Source organism: Marmota flaviventris, chromosome 6, assembly GCF_047511675.1.
Source record: "Marmota flaviventris isolate mMarFla1 chromosome 6, mMarFla1.hap1, whole genome shotgun sequence".
In the NCBI taxonomy this organism is placed as follows: domain Eukaryota; kingdom Metazoa; phylum Chordata; class Mammalia; order Rodentia; family Sciuridae; genus Marmota; species Marmota flaviventris.
In genome coordinates this window covers 4,945,575-4,966,521 of record NC_092503.1, presented here as the reverse complement: position 1 = coordinate 4,966,521, position 20,947 = coordinate 4,945,575, and the positions used below count along the sequence as shown (strand labels likewise).

The window sequence follows — 20,947 nt, the reverse complement described above, 5'->3', positions numbered from 1 at the left end:
TAGCTTGGTTGTAATTTTATCAACTTGATAGGATAATAGTAGAAGAAGCTCTAATTTCTGGGGCTTAGTGGATGAAAAGTTTTGAACATGGGGTTATAGGAGAAAATAATAAATGGGCCTCTTGTACCCTAAGGTTGGGGAGCACTGAGTTCAGTTGAGTCGTTCAGTAATGGACCTCTAATGATATGAAACACAGGCATACAGAGGTTAAATAAGAGACTTGTCTTAAATCTGAAAGAGTTACTGTAGTTCTAACAGTTTGTTCTGATATGAGTATTTTTGATAAAGATAGTACTCAGCTGGTTTGATTTAATAATGAATTAGATTGTACATTCCTTGAGGACTTGGTCATCTTTTCATTCCCGTCAGAACTGTCTCTACATAATCTGTATTTAGGTATTAAGGTCCGTGGTACATGTTAGAGACTGAAACAAATCATGGGAGAAATACTGCCTATCTGTCTTTCATATTGGATAAGTTCTTTGAGAGCTGAAATCAGAACTATGCTGTAGAACTAGCCCATCCTATGTCATTTACCCACCTATCTACTCTTATTGAGGACTCGGTGTGTTCCAGGCTCTGTCTGGGTTCAGGGGAAGCGGTGGGTAACAGAAGCCTGCGGAACTTTTAGTTCTTAATTGTGTGATTTTTTTTTTTCTTTTATTATTTATAGAAGTACAACCTAATGGTAAATACATTGTTATCTAACTGGATGCATATATATATATATATATGAAGGTTATTGGTTTTATGTATTTATACATATTTTTTTAATTTTTCTAAGTTTGGAAAATTTGTTTACCTGGAAGGTCATGATTTTTTTCCCCCTCCTTACTCTGTTATATTACTGAGATTACTTATAACAGATTGTTAAATTTTGAACTGTTCTTGCATTTATGGTATAAATACCTGGATGAAAGGATATATATGTAATTTTAATTATATTAACTGTTTCTAATGCCGTTTGGCTAACTACACACTAATTTGATACTTAAGAAAGACTTCATAATAATACTAGACATATACAAGAACTTTAAGAAAGAATAAAGTTTTGCCCTTATAGTCAAATCCAAGGTACTCTCTTTTTAAATTTTTGTTGATTTCATTTGCTATTCAAAGCTAAACCTTTGGTAAGCTTCGATAATCAAATTGTTATTTAGGAAAAAAAATTTGTAATGAAATGAATATTGCTATTACTGAAGCAAAATGTGTATAATTTTTAAAAAGTAATATTTTATAACTTGGTAAAAATACCTTTGATCACACCTTTTTTCTGTATTGGATTTTATTTAACTGAAACAGATTCAAATAAGTAGTTATGAAAATTAAAGAGTACATTCAAATTTGATAGTTCCTTAATATCAGTAGATTGGAATTTCACTTTAGGGTGATATACAAAATACATTTTAAAAATAAAAGATTTTAAAAAGTATTTGGATGTGAGCCTTTTCCTCAAGGAGGACATAATCTGTAGAATGGAAGACAGTTACATAGGCATCCAGCTAATAGCCTAATAATGACAATTCATGTATATTCCAGTGGGAACCTATCTTCTAGCACAGAATAGAAGCTTAATAGATAATTCTTGGAAGAATTAATCCATTTTCTTTAAAAACTTGACCTAGTGAAATAGATTCAACATTTTTTCTTTAAGTATATATTTATACCTAAGAATTGTAATACTTTTTTTTTAAGGTTATTGATTTGGGATATCTCTAATTTCTTATATTTAATTCAGTAACTCTGTGTAGTTTGATTTCCATTTACCATCTTTTTTTTGAAACTTCTTTGATCACCAATAGCTTAATGGTCAAATCCCAGGTACCATCTTTTTCTTTTTACTTCACCATATTTCTGTAGATTTCAATACTTTTGATCACCTAAGTTTCTATATCACCTCTCTTCAAGTTCTCCTATCTACCTTCATTTCTTATTGGTTTAGATCTTGTTTTCTTCAGTCCTCCCTTCTCCCTTTACCTTCTTTTAAGATCTCTCTTCTCATAGCTTTAGCTCCCTAAATTTGTGTGTCAAACTCAGACTTCTGCTAAACTTGCCACCTATTATCTATTGGACATTTCTGAATATTCTGAAGACATCTAAAGGATCTAACAAAGTGGTCCAGTCTAAACTTCATTCAGAGAGCTTAGTTCTGAAGTGTCAAACAGCCTCTGGTGTGTGTGTTGTCTGGAAGGCATTCTCTTCATAGTTACTGATGAAGCAGTCATTTGGAATGACTGGCCTCAGTTAAACATGGAAAAATTAGGTAAAACAAATCTATATCATACTGCTTAAGAATTTGGGCTCTGAAGTTAGTTTTAATAAGATGTCTTATTTGGTTGTTATAAATTCGATTAGTGGTAGAAATTAATTAAGGTTATCAATCTATTAAAGATGGGCTTAATCCAGAAACAGACAGAATAGGCCAGTAATTCTTCACTGGAGTTTTAACACTATACATGAAATCTTTCCCTGCAACCCCCCTCCCCTATTTTCTTCTGGACTAGCAAGAATACTTTTTTTGTCTAACACATTTAAAATTTTTACTTTTAACAGAAATTAGCAGAGTACGGAAAGACATGTACAATGACACATTAAATGGCAGTACAGAGAAAAGGAGTGCAGAATTGCCTGATGCTGTGGGACCTATTGTTCAGTTACAAGAGAAACTTTATGTGCCTGTAAAAGAATACCCAGATGTAAGTATATTCTTTTGTTTTATTCAGTTTTTTTTTTCTGCTTATATAATGTGGAAACATAAATTTGGTGGTAAATATTTAAGCATTATAAGCTGCATTTAAGAAAGTTCATATGAGGGACTGGAAGTATGGATAATTTCTATCTTTTGAAATATGTTTCCATTTGATTATTGCTATGTCATTTTCAGAAATGCCCCTGGTAAAGAGCTATTTGAGATTTCAAAATGAGGCAAAGAATTATGGGAAGAACTTTGGCTTGAATGTTAAAAAGCAACGAGTTAAACCCCATTTGTCTTTAATCTGACCTCAGAAAAGTCAGTTTGGGCCACATATCCTTTCTGAAAAATGGGGTATGGGAATATAAGATTGCTTTCAGCTCTTAAATTTTTATGGAAACTTAGTTCTAATCTGATTGTCCTCTCATCTTAGTCTGTTACTCAACTGTTCTCTATAAGCATCTTGTTGTGAATAATCTTGTCCTATACCAGTTAATTTCTAAATACATAAATTCAGACACTGGGCCTTTTGTTACAAGGCCTATTTCTCTGACCTCATCATTAATGATTTTCCCTCTTTTTCACTACATTGTAGTGACATTGTCCTTCTTTTGGCCTTTTAAAACAAGTTATGTCTATTCCTAGCCTCAAAACCTTTTTTTTTTTTTTTTAGCTGTACCCTGATCTCTACTGTCTGGCTGCTGCTTCTCTTTAGGATCTAAGTTTAAATGTCACTTCATTGATGGTGAGGCTTCCTTCCCTCTAACATTTTACCTAGAAGCCCTGTGAGTTACTCACTTTTTTCACAAGTTTCTTTTTTTCTCTGCAGCAGTGCTTATTATCTGGCATTTTTCTTGTTTATTTTACTGTCTCTCCCCAGCAGAATATAAAGTACATAAAAGAAGAACTTGGTCTTGTCATTCATTATGATATACCCCATAATATTGACAGATAATAAGCATCCAATACTTTTTGGATAAACTAAGGAAAAATGGTTACTTTTTTTTTAATGTTTATTTATATTAGTTATAAGTGGCCACAATACCTTTATTTTATTTTTTTTTGTGGTGCTGAGGATGGAACCCAGTGCTTCACGCATGCTAGGCAAGCGCTCTACCTCTGAGCCACAACCACAGCCCAGGAAAAATGCTTACTTATGCTGTTTTGGAATACTTCTCTAAGAAGCAAGTAGAAGAAAAAATTTGACATAATGTCATAATGTGATGTGATCTAAGATTTATTAGTTATTTAGACAGAACACTAGTCTGCAGATGGGAATAAATGCCTTAAGTTGGATTTATGGGAAAAGCTTTAGTATTTCACAATTTGCATTTCTATTACACTTGTCTTTAAAGCTTACACATTTACTCTATGCATATTTTTGGTTGCAGAGGCAAAAAAAAAAGTTTTTTGGAAGTTATTGGAAAAGTCAAAAAATTAAAGGAAGAATTGGAGAGCCAAAGTAAGGCAGGAACCATGAGATTACTGAGAACTTTAGTGGCAATAGTTTATGGTTTCATCTGGGAAGTTTTGCTTTATAAATTCAGACACTGGGCCTTTTGTTACAAGGCTTTATCTTCAAATTTCCAATTCTTGAAAAGAATGCATTTTGAACCAATCTGCCATGACTGGAGAGGCAGATTGTAAGCTAGGCATGACTGCTGTAGGCCTGCCCTCAGTGTTAGGGTTATTCCTAGAGATGGGAAAAAGTGTCCCAACTGAGGTCTGCACTGTTTAGTATTTCAGTGTCCCCTAAAGGATATAAGCTTTCTCATCTGCTTTTTAAACCCTGGGGGATAAAGTTTGAGTAGCAGTCATTAACATAAATATATATGTGCCATAAGACTTTAATAGATTATAACCTTGATCTGTTTCCATCTATTCTTTAATAAATCCCATTCAGGGAAGAATATTTATACTGTATTATTAAAAAGACTTTTTTTATACAGTTTTCTAAGTGAGCACCTGGCATGGGTCCAGAGGGCATCTTTTCACTCTCTTCCTTTCCTCCTTTTACCAGTTGTGACTCCTTGACACCATGGGCTGGTATTGCCACTTGTGTGTTGGAGCTAAATATTGTGTGAATCAGTGGTTCTCAGACTATGGTTCTTGGGCCAAAGTACCCACACCTCCAGGTGTTGAGGGCCACAGCCGGACTGCGGCATCCAGGGAACTTGTAAATGTTCAAGCCCAGTCCCAGATTAAGTCAGAAACTATGGCGCAGAGGCCCAGCATCTGGTTCCCCCACCACCTTTGTAGGTTTTTTTTTTTTTTTTTCTTTGTGGCGCTAGGAATAGAACTTAGGGCCTGAAGCATGCTAGGTAAGCACTGAGCTACACCCCTAACCCTAATCTTCCCATTATCAAGTCCTGTAGATTATCCTGATGCATGCTTAGTTTTAGAATTATTGCTGTAAATTTGCCTTCATCATCAGAATAATCCAGGCTGCCAGGTGGATGATCACAGGCTTGGATGTTTTGTCAGGCATTGTTCCAGGAGGTGGAGAGAATGGACTAAACAGTGTGCCTACTGTTGCAGAGTGAGCATTTCTGGGGCAGACACGGACAGTAAGCAAATGAATGTATACTTTTTGGTGTAGTACTTGCTATGGAGAAGCACAAAGTGTGGTACATAGATGAACAGTGACTGCGGGAGGGGGCAGTTCATTTCTAGGGGTTCTCAGGGAAAGAGTTTCTTATAAAATGATAAGAAATGCAGGGGCTGGGGATGTGGCTCAAGTGGTAACACGCTCGCCTGGCATGTGCGGGGCGCTGGGTTTGATCCTCAGCATCACATAAAAATAAAATAAAGATGTTGTGTCCACCGAAAACTGAAAAATAAATATTAAAAAAATTTCTAAAAAATAAGAGATGCATACAAGAACAATCATGGGGAGGAAAACATGAAAACCATCTAGGGGAACACAAACTGGGCAGAGTGAAAAGGGAGTGCAGCAACTCAGGTGTGACCTTGTCTGTGGATTGTGCTAGTAGAAGGTTAGCAGAGGAGCCTTATTTGTTAGTGCCTTTGGGCTCAATGGGAATTTTGAATGCTATTTGGAGTGAAAGAAGAAGCCATTCATATGGTTTTAGCCAAGGAATGCTCACTGGGTTTTTGATATATTCCTTCTGTCTGCTTTGTGGAGAGAATGTGGACAGTTGGGTGAGCAGGGAAACTAGTCGGGAGGCAGGGGAGGGGACTTAAACTAGAAGATCTAAGAAAGGCGTGGTTTGCATATTTTCAGGTTAGAACTGATAGGATTTGGTGATAGATTAAATTTGAATTGAGTCAGGAATGGCCCAAAGGTGGAATTTGGTCAGCTGGAGTGCAATTGCATTTCTGAGACAGGAAAGACTGAGGAGGGAATAGCTTTGGGGAAGACGGGGTTCCATGATTCGGATAGAGATGTGAAGCTTGAAGATAGGCATTCAGATGTGAGGTGTCAGGCAGGTAGAGATCTGATTTTATGAGATGCTTTTGTTATCCCAGAAAGGAGGAGAGAAATGGATACAAAAGTTTTGATCCTCCAGACAAGTTTTTTAATATCCTAATTTTAAATTCCTGTTAGGAGCACTTAAGTTTAGCAAAGTTGGAATCTGAACACAGTTATTAGTTTTTCTTCTTGGAGGTTACTAATATAGAGTAATAACTGGCATATAAGAGGAGATTAATTTTGCTTTTTTTTTTTTTAAGTTAAAGTAAACCAGGAGAGTCTGTCAGATTTTGGCCGTGTGGGAAAAATTTATTTCAGAATTATGCATTAAATTTTGGCTGCATTAAAAGAACATGCATTCTTAGTCTTCACTTAAAACATCCTAGAGATCATTTTGTATGCTTCTTTTCTTCCCCTGTCTGTATAAAATCTTGAGTTGTGAGAATGAGTTCATCCTGTTGGGATAAAATGTTTTTATTATTAAAGCTTTAGAGGGGCAGGGTACCATAATGTCCAGAAGTATGAACTCAGACCCAGACTCTGGCTAGCTCTTCTGTTTGTTTTGTAACTAGTTCCTCAGTTTCCTCACCTCATAATGGAAAAATACTAAGTTTCTCACAGGATTATGAAGACTAAATGGTTTAAAACATGTAAAGCACTTGGAAAATACCTTGATGCTCTGTAAATGTTGTTAACAAGCATGGAAGATCCATGAGGGCAGGGAATTTTTCTAAGTTTTCTTTTTCAGGGTTATATTCTCAGTGCTTAGAACAGTATCTGATAAATGTTAGATGCACAGAGAATATTCATTGTGCACACTTGTTTGAAGCTTATTCTTTTAAATATGAAAACAATATTTTAATATTTTTGTCATTTGCATTTGGCTACTATAGAAGTCAGCATTAAATTGAAGGCAGTATTTTGTTTTCTGTTTTAATGTTTTTGGGGTGGGGCTGAATATTAAATGTAAGGCCTCTCATGCTAGGCAAGAACTACTATTATCAAGCTGTATCTCCAGCCCAGAGTATTTTGTACTTGTTTATGTAGAGCTCTGGGACAGATAAAAGAAGGAAGCCTTAGATTCAGAACCTGAAAAATGGCGTAGTGCTGTATCATGCCCAAACATAATGTTTTTTAGCCCTTGGCTTAATGATGTGGGAATGAGAAGTTCATATGAGCAGTCTTATTGAAAATGCATTAAAAAGTTTTTCAAAGTTTACATTAATAAACTAATACAGCAGATTTTTGTTGCATCTTTCTGTGTACCAAACACAATCTGGGGGTGAGAATATTTTGATTTAAAAATCTCAAGATGGTAGTTGGCGTTTGAGTCAAGACAAGCCTAATAATATATATATATATATATATATAAAAAATTTTTTTTTTTTTTTTTTGTGGGTGGTGGTGGTGTACTGGGGATTGAACTTAGGGGCACTTAACTGCTGAGCCACATGGCCAGCCCTGTTTTGTTTTTTATTTAGAGATAGGTTCTCACAGAGTTGCTTAGCGCCTTGCTTTTGCTGGGGTTGGCTTTGAACTCAGCAATCCTCCTGCCTCACCCCCTGAACCCCTGGGATCACAGATGTACGCCACTGTTCTTGGCCAGGCCTAGGTTTAAAATCAGTTTTTATCCCTTTGCTGGCTGAATTTTTAGCAGTTGCCTTAGTAATACTCTACAATGAAACACTCTAAAACTCAGAGGCTTAAACTAATAAACAGATCCTCATGGATATCTGTGTTGGCTGAGGTTCTGATGATTGAAACTCAGACTAAGTTGATCTAGGCTATTGGTGGGTGAGATTAATTAGGTCTTCTATATTTATGTTCTTGCTGGGCTGGAGGGGCAGTAGCTACTTGAGGGGGCATGCTCTTATTATAGATCACTGAAATGCCAGATCCAAGCAAAATTGCATAAGCATGTGTAAGACCTCTGCTTTTGTCCCATCTGCTAGTATTCCAGTGCTTCTCAACTGGGAACAGTTTTGTCTTCAGGGACATTGGCAATATTTGGAGATTTTCTTGGCTGATAAAACTTGAAAGGGGCCGGTACTGCCAGTACTTATGGGGTGGAGGCTAGGAATGTTATTAAACATCCTACAATGAACAGGCTAGCATACCACAAGAAAGAATTACCTAGCCCTAAATGTTAGTACTTGCTGAGGTTGAGAAATCTAGCATTAATCATATCAAGTTACTCATGAGAAGGGGACTGGAACAGATATTTGCAGCAAAATAATTGAAATTATTATATTAGCTTTGAGCACATGTCTTTTTTTTTAAGAATCTGTTTCTTTGTCTATATAGTTATAAGGTCCACTTCAAAATTGTTTGGAGAGATAAAGGTAACAAATGTACGGCACCTGATAGACACTTAATATGGTCTGAATGCTCATGAATAAGAATAGTAATCTTATTTTTAAAGGAGCTCAGTCTTAGATAAAAGGTGAAACTTACTGTATGAAATATTTTAGTCTGTTTATCAAGAGACATGAAGGTCGAAGTTTTATTTAGACCATCAAACTGGTAATTTGGCAAGTTATTAAGGATTTGTTTGAAAATGTGGAGATCTTATAAATGTGTATCAGTGAAATTAACTATGACATTAAGTAAAAGGTGCTGTATTTCAAATGAATCGGCAATAGTTTTGCCAGTATAGTTGCCTGATTATCAATTTTGGGTCCTTAGAAATTGTTTTATAGGCTTGGCCAGATTAGTAGGTAAGTTCCAAATATTGGCAGGGTCTAGCCTTTACAGGTTAGAGTCATCCTGTGTATACTTGAAAAGATTTTTTGCTCTGATTTAATGATTAAATTGTAATTCTATGTGATGATAACTGATTATCTGCTTTTAAAAATGGGTTTTAAGCATTTTTTCATGTACTTGTTGATTGATTGTATGTCCTCCTCTGAGAAGTGTCTGTTCAGGTCCTTGGCCCATTTGTTGATTGGGTTGTTTGTTCTCTTATTGTCTAATTTTTTGAGTTCTTTGTATACTCTGGATATTAGGGCTCTATCTGAAGTGTGAGGAGTAAAGATTTGTTCCCAGGATGTAGGCTCCCTATTTACCTCTCTTATTGTTTCTTTTGCTGTGAAAAAACTTTTTAGTTTGAGTAAGTCCCATTTGTTGATTCTAGTTATTAACTTTTGTGCTATGGGTGTCCTATTGAGGAATTTGGAGCCTGACCCCACAGTATGTAGCAGTATCTAGCAGTCAGAGAAATGCAAATCAAAACCACCCTAAGATACCATCTCACTCCAGTAAGATTGGCAGCCATTATGAAGTCAAACAACAACAAGTGCTGGCGAGGATGTGGGGAAAAGGGTACACTTGTACATTGCTGGTGGGACTGCAAATTGGTGCAGCCAATTTGGAAAGCAGTATGGAGATTTCTTGGAAAGCTGGGAATGGAACCACCATTTGACCCAGCTATTCCCCTTCTTGGTCTATTCCCTAAAGACCTAAAAAGAGCATGCTACAGGGACACTGCTACATAGATGTTCATAGCAGCACAATTCACAATAGCAAGACTGTGGAACCAACCTAGATGCCCTTCAATAGACGAATGGATAAAAAAAATGTGGCATTTATACACAATGGAGTATTATTCTGCATTAAAAAATGACAAAATCATAGAATTTGCAGGGAAATGGATGGCATTAGAGCAGATTATGCTAAGTGAAGCTAGCCAATCCCTAAAAAACAAATGCCAAATGTCTTCTTTGATATAAGGAGAGTAACTAAGAACAGAGTAGGGTCGAAGAGCATGAGAAGAAGATTAACATTAAGCAGGGATGAGAGGTGGGAGGGAAAGGGAGAGAGAAGGGAAATTGCATGGAAATGGAAGGAGACCCTCAGGGTTATACAAAAGTACATACAAGAGGAAGTGAGGGGAAAGGGGAAAATAATACAAGGGGGAGAAATGAATGACAGTAGAGGGGGTAGAGAGAGAAGAGGGGAGGGGAGGGGAGGGGAGGGGAGGGGGATAGTAGAGGATAGGAAAGCCAGCAGAATACAACAGACACTAGTATGTCAATATGTAAAGCAATGGATGTGTAACTGATGTGATTCTGAAATCTGTATATGGGGTAAAAATGGGAGTTCATAACCCACTTGAATCAAAGTGTGAAATATGATATATCAAGAACTGTGTAATGTTTTGAACAACCAACAATAAAAAATTAAAAAAAAAATAAAAAATAAAAATGGGTTTTAAATTTGATGTCCTTGAGATGCATCTTTTATGAGTCTAGGCCATCATAATGGCACATTGTCGGAGGGTTTGTATGATGGATAAATGCCTTTTCAAATTGTTTTTCCCCAGTTCGTAGGATCGCATGGTAACTATGATTGATAGTAAAGGTTTGTAGTATCATTCTTGGTACTTTCTGTAGTCTCCCTTATAACACAATTTGAGCATCCCTAGTCTGAAAATCCAAAATGCCCAAACATTTTGGGTGCCAGTTTTAGGTTTCAGAGCAATTTGGATTTCACATTGTTTGAATTCAGATGGTCAGTCCAGTAAATCTGAAACACTTGCCCAAGTATTTTTAGATATAGGGTGCTCAGCCTAATCTTATTTTAGTAGGGGAATGGAGTTATAAACACTCTTTCTCTTTAATTTTCCTGAATTTGCAGGTAAAATTTGGCTAATCAGACTTCTGGGTTAGTCAGAGTTGTTTGATATTCTTCTCTTTTTCAGAATTGTCACCTGTGAATGAGCTCTTGAGCTGACATTTGTTTTGGAGGGGTACTCAGAGATGGGGGCAGAATTGTCTTTCTGTAGATCTTTGACTCTTGGCTTTTTTGTGTTTGGGGATTGGCCAAGAGCCTTCAGAAGTTTTGACATAAACTACTTTCACCTTTGTTTTACTGATTAATGAATGGATGTTAAATCAAAATGTCGGGGACTAGAAGGAAATTCTCCTTCAAAGATTAGCCTGACAGCCCCCTGGGAGACATCCTGCCTGGGAGGCATCCTGTTCCTATCTCCCTGGAACATCCTGCGGTTATCAGGATCATCAGACATCTTGCACCTGGCAGTTTTACCACCCACATCCAGCAATTGTTGATTAGAGAGCTTCCCCATCCCCAGCATATAAATACCCCTATGTGAACAATAAAAGTTTGCAGCTTGATCAGAATTTTTGTCTTGCTGTCTCCTTTCCTGTCTCTTGTCCCTTCATTCCTCCCCATCTAGGTTTGCTGCCCACGTTGATGTGTTGATGTGTCCTGCCGGACGGGACATTTGGCGCCCAACGTGGGGCCATAGTGAGCACAAGCCTTTTTAAGTTTTTCAAGAAAATGCAGGCTTAATTTTTTGTAGACACTCTGGGTTTCTTCCTGCCTAGGGGTGAACTCCTCATCCTCTGAGCCCTGATCTTCCTCTTGCCCTTCCCCCGCTTCGTCCCCTTGATCCCTTTCTGCCACTTCCTCCTCTAGATCCTCCTCTGAGTCTTCAGCCTGGGCGGGCTTATCTGTCTGACTGGGCTTATCTGTCTGACTGCGGGTGACTGGGAAGGCGAGAACTGGCCGATGGCTCGGCTTAGCCTTTGTATTAGATCGCCTTGGGCCAGCTCGGGTTGACTCCGTGCCTAAGGCTAATGAGCGGAGCTCAGAGTCAAGGGATCTTAATTCTTTTAAAAGTTGGATCTGTTCCCGTCTATGTTGGAGAGACTCTTGCAAGGGAGCCAGGTCAGGCAGGGGAAGTGGAGAAAAGATATCTGAGGGGGCAGTTGGCCCCTGAAGGGCCGGAGCACAAAAGGCAGGAGGGATATAGGAGGGAGGTGGATGTGTGAGTCCTATAGACTGTGGCAGGGTCCTGAGAGGTGGCGGGTCTTCTGAATGGTAGGGAGCTGCTTCCTTCTCCAAGGTAGCCTCCTCCCCAGGGGTCAATGTGTCTCCAGGATTTAAAACTGGATAAAGGTGGTTGGTAACCGTTGGAGCCTTATTTATTTAATGGTCTGCAAAATCTCCTTTTTTAATACCAAGGTTAACCCGTTTTTTGCTTGGACATGGTCTTAATACATTCAATTTTCTTTCATAATTAAAAACGGGATCTGCGTATATCCTTTGATAGTTTGTGCAGGAAACTGAAGATAGTTTTCTAATAAGGTTATTGCATATTTTATAGAGTTGTGAAATATGTCTGATTACATAAGGACCTCTTGGAGTTTTAATTTAGGAGTATGATTTGATAGTATAAAGCATGTCTTTGTGTTTTTAGGTAGAGAAACTATTATTTTTGACTTAGAACTGAAACCAGATCAATAGAGTGAAGACCAGATTTCATGACTTGGGTTTTTTTTTTTTTTTTTTAAATGACCTGACCTGAGTTTTTTGTTTTGAAGTTTACTTTTCATTTCATTCTCTAAGGGTATGTTGAGGACTTGCTATGTGCCACATATTCAATAAGCTCTTTATGGTATGAGATATACTGAATTTCTTAAAATGTTAGACAGTATACAAAGAGTTTCAAGATAGCAGTTGGTTTTGTTAACTCAGGTTTTTCGGAAGTATAATAGTTTCTGAAATAATAAGCCTTTTCATAGTCTCAAATGCAAGTGCCAAAAGGAACTAGTATTCCGAATACTTAAAAGATGGAGTTCTTTTAAGGGAAGAGTTATTTCCTATAAGCAAATGTTTTCCAAGCTCAATTGAGATAGAAAGTTTTCCTGTGATTTCTTATTCACCCACTAGCCACCATTCTATTTGTTGTTTTGCGAGTTTGACTTTAGATTCCACACAAGAGATCAGTGCAGATTTGTCTGTGTTTGGCTTATTTCATTATAGCATAATGTCCTCCAGGTATATACATGTTTCTGAAAATGATAGGATTTCTTTTATGGCTGACTAGTATTTTATTTTCTTTATCCATTTAACTTTCTGATATGGATATCTTGGGTTGTTTTTATGTCTCTGCTATTGTGAATGATGCTGTAAAGAACATGGATGTTTGTATCTTTTTCAGTATACTGATTTTATTTCTTTGGGGTATATACCCCAAAGTGACATTGCTAGAGAATATAGATGGTTGAGCTTTCTTTAATTTTTTGAGGAACCTCCATACTGATTTCAGATTGACATACCCACCTACAGTGAACATGATTCCCTTTTTTCCATATCTTTACCAGTACTTGGGTATCTTTTGTGTTTTTGACAATAGCTATTCTTACAAGTGTGAGGTGATATGTCATTGTGTCTTTTTTTTAACATACATTTTCATTTTTTTTCATACCTTTATTGTATTATTTTTATGTGGTGCTGAAGATCAAACCCAGTACCTCACACATGATAGGAAGTGCTCATTGTGGCTTTGATTTGCGTTTCCCTTATCACTGGTGATATGAAGCACTTTTTCATATGTCTGTTGAACATTTGTATGGCTTCTTTTTGGAAAAATATCTATTCAGGCTATTTGTTTCCTTTTAATTCCAGGTAGTTTTAGGTTGTTTTTGCTTGAGAAGTTAGCATTCTGATAGTCTAGATATTAACCCCTTTTCAGATACATGGTGAGTAGATGTTTACTCCCAGCAATTGAGTTGCTCTTTCCTTTTGTGGATTATTTTCTTTGTAGAAGTTTTGTTATCTTGATATAGTTCTACTTGTTTTTGTTGCTTATTTTAATAACATATCTAAAAAATTATTGCCCAGACCACTGTTACAGAGCTTTTTAACTTTATTTTGTGGAGTTTTACAATTTCAGATCATGTACATAAAAGTGTTTGACCTATTTTGACTTATGTTTTGTATGTGGTGTAAGATAAAGAGGTCAGTTTCATGTTTTAAAATGTGTGAATCCAACTTTTGATATTGTGGATACTCAATATCACTTGGTGAAGAAACTGTTCTTTCCCCCATTGTGTATTTATTCTTGATGCCCTTTGACAAAAATTGACTGACAAATGCATGAGTTTATTTTTGGGCTTCTGTCTGCTTGTTCTGTGTGTATATTTTTATGCCAATACCATATAGTTTTATATCTTTGTAATAGTTTGAAATCTGAAAGTGTGATTCATTTACCTTTATTCTTAAGATTGCTTTAGCTATCTGGAATCTTTATTGGATTAATTTTAGGATTATTTTCTGTTTCTGTGAAAAATGCCATTGGAGTTTTGATAGGGATTTCATTGAATCTGTAAATCACATTGGGTAGTGTGAACATTTTAACAGTATTAGTTCTTCAAATTCATTAACATGACATATTTCTGTATTTATTTTATCTTCCTCAGGAAGTTTCTTATCAGTGTTTGATGGTGTTCAGTGTACAAATCTTTTACCTCCTTGGTTAAATGTATGTCAAAGTATTTTATAATTTTTGGTGCTATTGAAACTGATTGTTTTCTTAATTTCTCTTTTGGATAGTTTGTTGTCAGAAATGTTGTTTGTTGTATGTAAATGTGTTTGATTTTGTATTCTATAGCTTTACTGAATTTGTTTATTCCATTTTTTAATGGAGTCTTTAGGGATTTCTCCCCCCCCCAACAACTTTTAATGTTTTATTTTGATATAATTTTAGATTTACAGAAAAATTGTTAGTATACCTCAAATAACTCCTTTTAGCTCTTTACCCAGATTTCCAATTATTGTTTTCCTTCACCTGCTTTATTATACTTTTTTTTTTTTTTTTTTTTTAATGAACCACTGGAGAGCACTTGTTGACATTTGGTCCCTTTGTCCATAAATATTTTAATGTTTATTGTCTTTAGGAGTTTTTCTAAATAATATCATATCACCTGCAAACAGATACAATTTAACTTCTTTTTGTTTTGAATGCCTTATATTTCCTGCCCTTGGCCTGGTTGCTCTGGCTTAGGTCTTCCAGTACTGTGTTGAGTAGAAGTGGTGAGGGTGGGCATCAGTATCTTGTTCCTGATCTTAGAAGAACAGATTTCAGTTAGCTTGCTTCCTTCTTTCCTCTCTTACCATTGTGCTTCATTTTGTTGAGGTTTCTTGCACTTGTTCATGAAGGATACTGTGTTCTTGTTTGTCCTTATCTGGCTTTAGCACAATGGTATTCTGGCCTTGTTAAATGAATTTGGAAGTACATTGTCCTGTTAAGTTTTTTGAAAGAGCTTGGAAAGAATTAGCATAATTCTTCTTAGTGTTTGGTGGAGCCATGTGGTGAAGCCATGTGGTCCTTGGGTGTTTCCTTGTTGGGAAGGTTTGGATTACTGCACATTAGTATCACTATAGTAAGCTTATCTATAACTTAAAAGTTCAGTTTGGGTAGGTTGTATGTTTCTAGGAATTTATTAATATAGGTTGTCCAATTTGTTGGAGTGTGATTATTCATAGTAGTTTCTTAGTATCTTACAATTGTTTCTTGGTATCAATTGTGTCTTTTATTTATAATTTTGTTTTTTTACATTCTGTTTTCTTCTTGGTTAGTCAAGCTTAAAGTTTTCAGTTTTTCTTTCTTTCTTTTTTTTTTTTTTTTAAGGAGGCCTTAATTTTCTTAAATCTTCTCTGTTTCTCACTTATTTTTGCTTTTGTCTTTATATTATCTTTTGCTTTGGCCTGAAGCACCAAGTATTGAAAGTTTAAAAATCCCAGGTTGGTTGGTTTGTTTTAAATTCTGGACTATTTGGAATTTGGGGGCATTTGGATATTTGCATAGACTTCAATGACATGGTGTTCCTAATCTGAAAATCCAAAATGTTTCAAAAGCTGATGTTTCTTCTTCAATGTGATGTTGGTGCTGAATATTATTTCACTTGTTTTTCATGTGTTATATGTTGTGTAAAGCACTGTGAGTTCAAAATTAAAATAAGAGAACTTGTGCCTGACTTAAAGTAATGACCTCCAAGAAACATGGAGATCATAAACCTTGTGGCCAAGGGCTCCTACCTCACTTTGAATGAGAGAAAACCTTCTCCAGGAAATCAAGGAACAGAGAAATTGCAGAGTGATTACTTGCACTCAGTATTGTGGGTGAGGAAGAGTTTTACTTGTTTGATAGGAAGGAGAGAAGAAGGGATTAGAAGAAAACGACTGCCAATTTTACAGAATAGTGAATTGCTTGTGTTGCTTGAAGAAGGAGGTAATAACCAAAATAAAGACTTCAAAAAAAGTACTTTGGGATCTTTTAAAAGGCATAGTATATGAGGTTTCCACATTTATGTTCTCATAAATATTGTCGCCTGCTTGTGTTGACCTTCCTTGCCATCATGGTTTTTTTTTTTTTAATTAGTTAATTTCCCCCCCTAACTTTTAGTTCGCTTCTAGAAGGATAATCATCCCCAATAATGAAGATTTTCTTTAATTTAGGATATCTTAATTCATATGGCATAACTTCAGATTTCGTTTTTAGTTGCTTAGTAGTATTCCTTATGTACAGCAGCTGTCAGTGCCTTTATGTACATAGGTTTGTTTGTAAGAAGATTTTTCTTATGCGGTGCTTGTGGGTCACATGCCATGAATACTAAATGTTCATTAAGTCCTAATATAAGAAAGATTTTACAAAATGATGCCTATAATAATTACGTAGTGTAGATTAGCTGTTTCTCTGGGGACATATTTGGCTACTTATCTAAAATTAATGATGATGGTAGAAAAGGAATAAGGCATTTGCTTTCCATGGCCACAAGACATTTTGAAATATTCATTCTGATATTTTAAACTGGTTGAATGCTCACTATTCTTTTCTCATCTTAAATATGTACACAAATAAACAGAGTAGTGTTGGCTAAATTAGAGGGGGTTCTTTATTTTCTTCTGCTAAGTGAGACTTCATTAACAAATATCCACACACATGTTTTTGGGTGTGTTTTAATACAACTTTTGTGAGATAATGTAAGGGTTTTAAGGTGTCTACTAAAGTCACCTTGAATATTAGACATGATATTTAAAAACAGATTGTCAATTTCTTTTTCCAAAAAGCAATAAAGTACATGTTCTTTTATAGTTTTTTTAATTACAAAATTTTAAGCAGAGATTATTACTCTTTAATAGTTGTTGGAAGTTTCACTGAGATGCTTTTGAAAATACACTTTTTATCAGTTATTGGTTTTGATAATGTGTCACAGGAAGTTTTATCTTTAATTGTAGAATTCTTAAAAAATTAATGGAAAGATTTTTCATAATTTTGCATTTTACCATTGAGAAATATATCATTTCTATTAAAAATGTCGTGAGCATCAGTGAATAGCATTAGACATTTTTGTTGTTAAACCTCTTAAGAAACTAACATGCCACTTGGCAGAAATATAATTGGTGAGCCATAGAAAATATCAGCACTTAAACAGTGGGGTTAATGAATACCTTTTTTTTTTTTTTTTTCTTTCCCTTATTTAGGCTTTCAAAGTTGTACTTGGCTCAGGCTGTTTGAAATGATTTTCTTTGAAAGTGTTGTGACATTGTTTTAATTGAATGAAGCTGCAGAACTGGCATGATAAATCAACACAGAATGAATTTTAATGCAAGGCAAAGGATATTAACTTGGAAGTCGGTTGCAGTAGACAAAGCAGCTGCTATGAGTAATTTTTTTTTTTTTCATTCTCTACTTATAACATTTTGGGAAGGAACGACCTTGACAGTTTCAACTGCATTAGAATCCCGATGTTATGCACTTCAACATACTTTTCTGTCTGTTGCTTCTTAATAGTGACTGTTTTTTAAGATTAAAAAAAAAATGTCCAATTATGTCCAGATTCAATGTTTTGGCTTCATGTAGTTTAAGAACATTTTTTAATTTAGCGAGTAGTAATTACAATGCCTAATTAGCTGTGAGAAGCGTTTTTTTTCTGTATAGTTTTGAAGCCCTGGTTCAGGCAAGGGGAGGTTTAGTATATGAAAAGGGCAGGATGTATCAGAGAAAGCTCTTGCAGTAGTCAGAAAAGGTAGATCAACTAGTCAAAACCAGTTACCTATTTGATGTGCTAAACTATCTCCAGTGCATTTTTCCAGACTTTTGGGGGTCATGTTTGAGATATATCTAGCATATGAATTGATTTGAAAAAGATCTGTATAAAGTACAACTATTTGACAAGTTTACTTGTTTTAAGAAATAGTCAAGGAAACAAATAGAGAAAAGGCATTTTCACAGACTTCTTGAGCAGGCATTTCCTTTTTTCTTTTTTTAACCCCTCATATCTGTTTCATTTCTTGGCAGCTAGCAAGTCTTGAATAAACGTTTTGCTGAATAGAATTTGAAAATGAAAGGCCATTTTATATTCTAAAAAATAACCAAAACTATACAAAATTAATGAATGAGGGGATGTAAAGATTACTTTGTCTTGATTGGGGAAATGGGGCGAAAAGATCTGTAGAATCCTTGATTATATAAACTGGGTAAGTTAAAAAGTTAACAGAAAAGTAGGAAGAGCTAACAAGAGACAGACACAGGGCCAGGCAGGTAGATAAATTCTGTAAGATTTTCTGTGAAGTTTTTCTTTTTTTTTTAACTAGACCCTCCTTCCAATAAATTTTTACCCCATACTGTCTGAAATTATGTTAATTCTGTATCAATTTAGATTAAAAGGCATCCTCTTAAAAAGTGCTTAGTGGATTTCTCCGTTTAAGTACAAAGTAGTTCAGATCAGCAAAGTGGTAGTAGTGATATAGGACCTAGTAGGAAAGAAAAAATCTGATTGAATGCATCAGAGCCCCATCAAGAAGATAACATCCTTAGGAGGCCAGATGATTAAGAATGTAATCCTGACTTTTTCATTTGGTTATGTTTGCTGAATCTGGGGAGGATGGCTGAGAGGCTTGAGCTTTGCATGACAGAAATTGGACTTTATAGACTACCCTCCTGTTCAGACTTTTCTTTGGCTAGAGATGGGTATGCACTCTAGGAGTCACCCTTCACTTAGAGCATCCCAGATCCTCTCAGAGACTGCATCTTAACTCAGAATTGGCTCTCAGTAAGGGAACTTGTATTGAATGATCTTGGGTTGCTGGTAACTATAGGTGCATAGTAGAAGCTAACATACATCCTTACTGAAATAAGATAACATCATCTTAGGTTTTTGTTATTTCTATAAGGTATTTATTAACTATGGTGTCTGACAAAGGATGAAAAATAACCAATCATATAGGGAGCAATATTGCAAACAAAAATCTGAATAAACAAGAAAATCAAACACCCAGAAATTCTAGATGTTAGAATTATCAGATTCATACTTTGTAAGAACAGTGTAAGAAAGTGTAAGAAAGCAGAAACATGGAAACCAAAAAATGTAAAACCAAAACATCCTTAACTTCCATGAGTTAAGATGAGTTTGACAGAGGTTAGAAGCATTTGACGGTAGAATTAGTGAACTCTGGAGGACAACCCAAAAGAAAATCTTTATCACTGAGACACAGAAGGATGGGAAATACAGGAGAGGGTATGAGGAATAAAAGGTATACTCTATGAGTGTTTTAGCTTTTTTGCTGCTGTGACTAAAAGCTCTTACCATAACAATTGTAGAAGAGGAAGAGTTTATTTGGGAGCTCATGGTTTCAGAGGTTCTGGTACATGGACAGCAGGCTCCATTCTTGGGGCTTGAGATGAGGTAGTACACCATGGCAGAAGAGTATGGTGGAGGGAAGCAGCTCACATGATGATCAGAAAGCAGAGAGGAGAGGGGGAGAGAGAGGGAGATAGATATCTCCACTTGGCAGATACAGATATACCCCCAAAGCCATGCCCCATTTCTCCAGCCACACTCTACCTGCCTTCAGTTACCACTCAGTTAATCCCAGCAGGTGATTTGGTCACTGATTGGGTTAAGGCTCATGACCTGATCTTTTCACCTCGTTGCACACGTAAGCCTTTGGGGGACACTTCACATTCAAACTATTAATGGTGTATGATGAATGAAAGGAATATAGTGTGAAGTTATAACTTTTGTAATTGTATTAAAAGGAGAAAGAATGCGGCAGGAGTAGAGTTTTGAAGTGATTGAGAACTTAAAAATCAAAGAAAGAAAGTCATAGATCTGTGAAACTGACTCCTAACCATGCTAAATATAAAGAGAACCTCATCTAGGTACATCATATTAGAACTGCTGAAAACTAATGATGAAATGGAAGTCCTAAAAGCAGCCAGAAGAGAGAAAAGATCAACTTGATCAGTCATTAGTAAAACTAGACCTTCACTTAGTAAGAAGGTTGATATAAATCCATGTAGTATAAATGAGTTAAGTTAAAATTGAAAGATTGACAGTTTGAATGAAGAAACAAAATGCTGTTCATAGGAATACCATTTAAAATATAATAATAGGAAAAGATTCAAAGTATGTAATCAAGAAATATGCATCTCAAGGTCAAATAAAAAACTGTATCTTCATGTTAATATCAATATAGACTTAATGGCAAAAGTATTTACTGAAAATAAAGAAGGCCATTTCATAATGACAGAAAGATACCTTTTTAACATATGTGTATGCCAATGAACATGGCCTGTAAACAGAAGTAAAAGGACAAATAAACTTAGACCTAGCCCAGTGGTAACTTGTTGCCTAACATACCTGAGGCCCTAGGTTCAGTCCCCAACACTGCAAAACACAGAGACAGGTATCTTATGCAAAGTAGACTTTGCATTCATTTTAGGCACTCATAGAATGTTTACAAACATTGATTATATCCTATTTAAAAACAAATCTGAACAAATAAAAGGAATAATATTTTACATGGTATGGTATGTTTTCTCGTTACAGTGTAGGAAGCTAGAAATCAAAACCAAAGCTAATTATGAAATTCTTATAGGTTTGAAATGAGAAAAAAATACGTTTAAATATTTAATAGCTATCAAATTATTTTGACCTGAATGATATTGAAAATGCTGTCTGTCAAAACTTGTGGGACACTGCTAAAGCCAGCTTAATTATGTGTAAATC

At 35.7% G+C, this 20,947-nt stretch overlaps 1 protein-coding gene across 6 annotated transcripts in view; it reads left to right on the top strand.

Moving 5' to 3' along the window:
* Qki (QKI, KH domain containing RNA binding) overlaps positions 1–20,947 on the top strand; it is a 133,623-nt gene that overhangs the window by 32,500 nt on the left and 80,176 nt on the right. For all 6 annotated transcript variants that reach the window (XM_071612860.1, XM_071612858.1, XM_071612861.1 and 3 more), the window contains exon 2: positions 2,554–2,696. In XM_071612860.1, coding sequence (XP_071468961.1) covers positions 2,554–2,696 — 143 coding nt within the window. The remainder of the gene's footprint in view (positions 1–2,553; positions 2,697–20,947) is intronic.